General features: G+C 45.3%; 1 protein-coding gene across 5 annotated transcripts in view; it reads left to right on the forward strand.

The window, feature by feature from the left end:
• The window catches only part of HEG1 (heart development protein with EGF like domains 1), a 49,126-nt gene that overhangs the window by 36,714 nt on the left and 4,567 nt on the right, over positions 1-7,845 (forward strand). For all 5 annotated transcript variants that reach the window (XM_017740200.1, XM_017740195.1, XM_017740196.1 and 2 more), the window contains 5 exons: positions 178-236; positions 691-851; positions 2,579-2,713; positions 7,435-7,477; positions 7,580-7,617. In XM_017740200.1, the coding sequence (XP_017595689.1) occupies positions 178-236; positions 691-851; positions 2,579-2,713; positions 7,435-7,477; positions 7,580-7,617 (436 nt within the window). The remainder of the gene's footprint in view (positions 1-177; positions 237-690; positions 852-2,578; positions 2,714-7,434; positions 7,478-7,579; positions 7,618-7,845) is intronic.

Genomic DNA, 7,845 nt, shown 5'->3' on the forward strand with positions numbered 1-7,845 from the left:
TATAGAGCAGATGAACCCCTGGGATGCTCAGAGTGCCCTTGGTCTCAGCAGGCATCTCTGGGAAACACAGGGGATGGTGTCAGTGACCCAGGAGCACTGTCCTGTGCTACATCCCATGGGGCTGCCTCCCTCCATCATCCCCTGGGGCACTAACCGCTGCTCTCTCCTTCCTTGCAGCTCAATGCATCGTTGTCAGGCTTGCCAGGATACCACCACTCCACAGTTAAGGCAAGCAGGTAAGGCTAAGGCTACCAGGGGAAGAATGAGAAATTTGAGCATTTGGGATCTTCAACTTGAGATCCACACTCTCCATTTTGAGTCAGTGCTGGGCTTGATACAATCTGGCCTGGCAGTGGTACAGGGCATGAGGAATGCCTGACCAGCTTGCCTCCCTCACCTGGTACTCTCTTCCTGATCTGAGCAGCTTGGAGATGGGCTGCCCAGGAGAGATTTATGGCTGGTTCCAAAGTGAGCTACCAGCATCCCTTCCAGCTCCATATTCTCCTCTCTGTGTATTGGTTAGTCCTGGTTTTAAAGTCTGTTACAGTGCAGGGCTCTTTCAGTGTGCATGTAGTGCTGTGTCCGGGATAAGCATCACTCGTGTTAATAACAGTCCTGTGTATGAGGTGCTAATGATGACATCAGACTGACCCATGATACTCAGGGCTGTTTTGTTTTGTTTTTTGTTAGGGAGGCAAATTTTGTGCATGTTTCAGTGCAATCCACGTTCTCTTTAGCATCCAACGTGACTTTCTACGATGTTATCAGCAGTGTGAAAAGCTACATTCGGGCTTGCAAATCCCCCACTGAAGCCTGCCAGTTCATCTCCAGCCTGAAATCACTCCACAGAGGTAAATAGCATCTGGAGGGCCTGTGGCAGGAGGGGAAAGGGATGTTTTATTTGGCTTCTTTTATAACAGGGGGAGAACGTTTTGCCGTTTGGAAAAATCCCTCTGAATCTTTTTATCTTACTTAAATGGGAGTCATCTTAAGAACCTCAAAGTACAAAAGGGATGCAGATACCGAGCCTTATCTTTGCCACATGTGTGAGAAATCTGCCTCTCTGTGAAAATATTGCACAGCACAGGGTTAGAGGCATTGTGGGGCAGCCTTTCATCTCTGGGATGTGACACCAGGCCCAGCCAGATCAAAAACCCATAAGTCTTAATTCCACACACACAGCTGGGAGCCAGGAAAATGGTGTGAAAGCCAAGAGACAAAACCCCGCCAGTGGACTCGATTAGAACTGCTGGAGGCTGCACAGTGAGCTCTGCTCTCCTGCCTGCCCAATTTCAGTGTTGCAGGTTGTAAAATGGTTCACAATGAAGACCTTTCGAGTTCTGTACTGAATCCTCTCTCTGCTAGAGGGGAATGTGGATACAGCACAGAAAGGTGTGGAGAAGGACACCAGTGTTGTGCATGACCTTCTCCAGGTGGACCCCAGTGCTGTGCCCTGGCATCTCCCAGTTCTCACTTCCTGAGGGAGCAATAGAGGACATTTAGCTGTGAGAGGTACCTCAGGATCCTTGAAAGAGTTTCCTGCAGGGAAACTGCTGCACGTGGAGTTTTGTGACTTTTGGCTTCAAGGCTTTCAGGTTTGGCCTTGAGGAGGATGAAGGGCAATGCTTAGCCCAGGTTTAGTGGGAAAGCCCTGGTATCATTTTGGCAGAGTATGCATGCAGATGAGAAGTTTAGTGTGTGCTTTTATTGCAATGTGCTGTATTTTAAAGCCACACTCTGGCCAGGGATTGCATAAAATTATTTGGTAAACCTGCCCAGATTATACCTACCCATTACCTCTGAGACAATGCTTCTGTAAAGTCAACTTCTAACATGAAATAAGCAGAATAAGAAACAAATTATATTCTTGTGTAAGTACCTAAAAAAAAGATGTCAGATTAAAAAAAAATTGATCTAGCAAGGAGAGGTTTGTAAAAGGCGAGTGCCACATGAGTGACATATTTTCCATAAAATCCTATTTCCCACGAAATTCCATTTAGTCTGACCTCCCAGTAAAAAAAGTAAATTTGATGTCACAATTTCCATAATTTATCCACAGTTTTGCTGAATGCTCATTGTAACAAGTCTGACTTTCTAAATTAAAACACTGCTTCAAAGTAATGTAAATGAAAGTACAATTTTTTTGTTAGAAAAATGAAAAAATCCAGTGCTTGATGCTGAAATGGAAAAGAATTGGTTTGGTCTGAGCAAAATGTTTCGCTTGATATAAACTTAAAAATTGATTTGTTGAACTGTGTCAGGGAATTAATGTGTTTGAGCTCGAGCCAAACCAGATTTCTCTTTTTCATTTCCCCTTCTGCTTCTGAACTGAAACATTTATTATTCACCCCCTCTATTTGCCTGTACAAGTGATGGTAGATACACAAGAAATGGTGACATAGGGTAATGTTGACTCTCTCCTAATGGAACAAATATTACTAAAAAAAAAAAAAAAAAAAGAGAGATTAAAGCAGCCATCAGCTGAGTGGGATGCCCAGGGAAAGCAAATGTGCATAATGATAATGTTGGGTTCAGCAAGAACCATGCTGATGTTGGCCACCTCTTTCCAATCTAACAGTTGGCAGCTTGTGCAGACAGAAAGACCCTGAATGTGACAAGGAAACTTCAGAATGCACCGACTTTGACGGAGTTGCGCTCTGCCAGTGCAAAAATGGGTACTTCAAATACAACAAGATGGACCACTCCTGCAGAGGTATTGCACTTTATGTGGTGTATTTTGCCTGAACTTTCCTTAAAGTTTTTGTTCCAGTGGAAATGAGTGTGTGTATGTAGTGCTGTACATGCAAACCCCTCAATATTATGAATAAATATTAGCAGCTCAAGCTTCTTTTATTTAGTTAGGGGGCTTTTCAGCAGACACTGAAGATACAGTCTCTCTCTAGGAATAATATTATCTCTTTCTGGAGCATGCTGTGAGTCACAGTGATGGAGGAGAGGGAGAAGGGGGCCTGGCTGCTTTGGGCTCCAGTTCAGTGGCACAGAGCAGAGATGACGTGTGTCTCTGCCTGTTTTGATTTTGTCTGAACTCTCAGCGAACTTAGGGGAAGTGCTTTAAACTCACAAGCTTATATTAATACATCATCAGTATTTTAAAAACTTGTATCTGAAAGTGATTATGAATTTATTTTTCAGCTGGCTTCCAAATAGAAATTTTAAGCTTAAAGATTGCATTATTTTTTAGCTACTCCTGAGATCAACAAATCTGGTTTTGCTGCATTTTAAACAAAGTCTTTGCATGCCAGCGTTCAAATGACTTCTGTAGGATCAGGTTGTCCATTCCCTAGTTTGTGGTTGCTGTAGGCCTTCTTAAGAAATGCAGTATTCTGATGACATATCAATAACAATTGCAGTGGTGGTTATATATTGCTTCTGGCACTGCCTGCTGGGTTGCTCTTGAAATAGGAGGAGATGTTTTGTCGGTTCCAAATCTGAGAGTGAGAAAAATGTGCCTGGAAATAACTCACGTGCTACAGACTCTGGGAGGGACAGCTCAGAGATGGGCATCTCTGCATGCCAGGTCAGGGTCCTGCCTCTCCTGCACTCTGTGGCTCCTTTGTGTCAAAACCTTTCCCTTTGTGTTTTCCTTCCTTCCCCTCATCTTGTATGTTGGAGGAAGGATTTCTTTTGGGAAATATTTATTTTGGGAAAAACCAACCCTAGAGAGTCAGAGATAGGCTTATGTAGTGAGTGAGGAGCTGAGCTGAAACTTGGGGAGGTTTTTACCCAATTCTTGTTCCATCATGGACAGTGGGGACCTAGCAAAAGTTACTTCATTTGTCTTGCTCATGTCTCTTGTCAAGCAGTGAAGATAAATAGCTGAAAGGCTGTGAGGCACTTGGATGTGATGGTTGCAGAGGGCTAAGAGATATAAGATCGTGTACATGTGATTACTCCATACTTATGAAACTTGTTTGCTGTGGAAAATATAAAAACCTTATCTGTAAAGAGTGCAGCCTCAATTGCACCTTCATCTCACTGCTGTCAGTAGGCAACATCTTATTGATCAGATTGAGAGTATCTGAGGGACAGGGTTGATGTGGGATTTAGGCTGTAGTGCAGAGGCATGAGGGCGGCACTGAATGCATGGTGCCACTCTCTGACAAGATACGAGATTTTCATTATCACTTGTGCTCATCTGGGCAAGCCAGGTGGTTGGGATTTTTGAAGGCTTTTCCAAAAGCCAAGCTATGGTCCCCATTTGATATTCAGGGCTATTTTGCTGATAAATATAGCATACAATATACCAGCCTCTTTGAAAATCACTGCCCTCTCTGTGCCTAAACAGGAACCGAGGTCTCGTGAGCATCCGACCCTCATTGTGGGTTGTGAAAATGGGGTGTAGTAGCTCCAATTATAGTATTTGCAAAGAGGGAAATGGCTATTGTGCTGCCCTGTCCGGTCTCCCCCGTGGGAAGGCTGGGAGAATTGGCTGCCCTGACCCACAGTGTTTGTTCTGTCCTCCTTGTAGCATCTGTCCTTGGGGACATGCTTGGAAAAGTATGGACCAGGGAAGGGCTGGGTCTCGGAGCCACAGGAGTTCCAACATGTTGGCCATGCTACCTCTTGCTGTGCTGTTCAGTGTCTCTGGGTTGCTGCTGATTTTCAAACTTCTCAGTAGCTTCAGGGCTATTTCAGTAACAGAGCAACAAACCTGATGTGCCAGCTTTTCAAGGGCATGCTATTTTTACTAGTACAGAGTGTTTCTGGAATGAAGCAAGGAGCAGCAAAGCAGGTTTCCAAAGAGACCCCTGAGTGTCTTTTGGGAAGGCAAAGGCAAAGGAATCCTAGGTTGAAGAGCACAACTTGATAGCTTTGCTTGGCCCCTGACACTTATGCCTTTCCTCTGTTCCCTGCTTGTGTTTGAAATCTTGCCAAGTGAGTGTGACAGTGAGAGCTCTCCTGGGAATGTGTTCAAAGGAGCAGGAAAGATGCCAAAGGAGAAAGCAAAGTGGCAGGAAAAGACACAGTGAGGAGAGGAAAATACATAAGCACCAAGTTTTTAAGTGAGACAGAGAAAAGCATATTCAGGATCTTGCTTTTCCTCTTTACTGCTCCTATATCCTCCTGACCCGAGAGCTGTGTGCCAGCGAGGTCCCAGGGCTGCTCCTGCCCATGGCACAGCTCCAGCTTTGAAACTGCTCAAGGTGTATGTGCCCACACACATTATTGGGCTAGGGCTGGGCTTAGGGTGGGCTCCAGCACCCACCTGCCTGCTCCTGCAGGCCTTCCCAACATGCAGGCAGTGGGCTGGAGCTGGGACTGGGGCTGGGATACACGGGGCTGCTGTGCTCATTAGAGAAGGCAACCCCAGTGAGCTGTGAGGTGATGCCTCCCTCTGTTCCACTGCACTTTTCGTTACTGCCTGATCCTGTGGTTCACTCTGGCAGAACATTCACTCCATAATGTTTTCAGTCTGCTTTTGTTAGCAAGTGAAAGGAGCAACCCATCCAATCTCCTTTTGCTAATGCCTCAGTGAGATGAATGAGCCAGGCAAGGATCCTTTGGGATTTACTATCCTTGCCCTGGCTGTTGGTTGACTGAGGCTCTTAACTCTTTCACAGTTACCTCTGGTCTCTTCCTTTACTTCAAAACCATCATCTTAGGGGGAGAAAAATACATCCAGCACAAAAAGCATCGCAGTGAGGTGCAGCAGGGGGGCTGTGTAATGAGCTTCACCCTCCTGATCCCCAGCTCTGGAGTGAGGGAGGTGGTGAAGGAGTAGTGGGGTTATATAGGGCAGAGAAAGGTGTGCAAGACCAGGTATCGTGGACATCAGCCCCACCATCATTGTTGGTGCAAGTTGCTACAGCAAGTCTGTGTCTACAGGCACAGAAGTGATGTGAGTGCAGCACTTTTCTGTGTCCACACATCCTGAGGATGTGAAGCAGGCAGAAGATGGGAAATTTTATTATACCTGGGCTTGCAACATCTATTTCTGGGAGCCAGAACTCAAAAGGGTCAAAGAGAACCTGTGAGTGTTCAGAAAAAAGCTGCAATAATTAGGGAGACTCAAAGATCTCAGTGGCCTCGGCTTTATTAAAGATAAAGGAATGATTTGGGGGTGGTGAGGAGAAACCTGATCACATAACCTTTTCCAATCTAATAAGCAAACATTCAAAGTCTGGAATTTGACACTGGGGCAATTCAGACCAGAAGGAAGGTGAGTGTTTTTAATGGCTGAGGAAAATTAACTTTGTGAGCATCTGACCCAGGGCTGTGGTTGATTGTCTGTCACTGAAAATACTAAAATCAGTCTTGGGTGTTTCTCTAGAATGTAGTTCCAGTCCAACTATTTGATTTGAAACTGGAATTAATTTCAGGGAAATTCAGTGACAGCACACAGTGTTTGAGGAGGGAAAAAATCCATGAGCATTTTTGTTTTCATTTAACAATTCCCTGTGTAATGTGCTACAGGGGTTTCCCAGAGTCTCGGACGATGTCTTGCAGACCCCCAAGGGCTGCTGCCTGTGCTGGCCCTGGCTTGTCCCTCTGCCCAAGGTGACTCTGTCTGTATCACTCCTGCCCAGGCCTTTGAGTGACCACCTTTGCTGCCTCTGTGAAAGGCAGCAGATCTGCAAGAGCTCTGGTGGGGCTATTGCTGTGAAAAGCAGTGATCTTATCAGTAATTTGAACCTTGTGTGTGTCCAGTGTATCAGCCCCTTTGCTGTTCATCAGAAGGGTAGTATAATTTCCTCAGATAATTTAGGATAGCTGTCCGTAAGCATGGAAATTATTTTATTTTGAAGTAATGGTTTCAGTTTTTCACCAATATTTTGCACATAGCAGTTTTCTGGATTATTTAGACCTCATAAATTCAATTTCTATTGTATAGTAAAATATTAGTTAGCTGCAAATTTGAAAGATCAGAAAAGAAGGTGACACAAAAAGCCCCCAACCCATTAGCATACCACTTTGGGTTACCCTGACTGTGTTTGCATAACATCTTGTTGCAATACTAACATTTAAAAGTAATTAATAACATGCACCAATGCTAAAGTAGCATAGTTCCAATGGGCTTTCAAAATGAAAACTGGAGGCCCTTGCAGATTTTTTACATTGCTATTTTGTGTGAAGCACTACAAGCGTGCAGTGAGTTTTCATCTGGGCAAGAAGAAGCTGTGCTGGGAATTCCATTGCCAGCAGCCCTCCCTGTGCCAGGCTCTGGGCTGGCTCTGCCTGGAAGCCCTGAAACGGCTCCATTAAAGCCAGCGGGAGGTGAATTTAAGTGGGCGATGTTTTGCCTAAACCAGAGGACATCCAGCATCCCATCAAAGCGCATCGCGTTCCTGCTGTGCAGCCGCGGTGCGGTCGGGCCCCTGGGGCGGTGGAGGTGAGGCTGCCCTGGGAAGCGCCGGTGAGAAATCCCTCCCCGCTCCACTACGCGGTGCTCACGGCCCTTCTCTCTGTTTTCAGCCTGTGAAGATGGATATAAGCTGGAAAACGAGACCTGTGTGAGGTATGGTGACTGTTCTGCCCTCCTCCTACCCCACCATCCTTGCTCTGGTGACTTGTCGGCACAACTGAGCCGCTGAAACTCCCTGTTGTTCTCTGTTCCCAGCTGCCCCTTTGGCTTGGGTGGATTCAACTGTGGAAACCGTGAGTACCAAATTTCATTTCTTTTATTTTCCACAGTGTCAGAAACGGGACATTTGAAACATGCAATTGCAAGTGATTGTCTCTAAAATGCAGTAGGTACACGTTACTTTTGTCGCTGTTCATTGTTTATTCATTTTATGTTGCAAGTCATTTTGGGACCTTCTTTGACAAAATTGACTTAATTTGACAAAATTTCCGTAACTAAACGGAGGAAAGATCATCTTCTTT

Source organism: Corvus brachyrhynchos, unplaced genomic scaffold, assembly GCF_000691975.1.
Source record: "Corvus brachyrhynchos isolate BGI_N302 unplaced genomic scaffold, ASM69197v1 scaffold126, whole genome shotgun sequence".
Classification (NCBI taxonomy): domain Eukaryota; kingdom Metazoa; phylum Chordata; class Aves; order Passeriformes; family Corvidae; genus Corvus; species Corvus brachyrhynchos.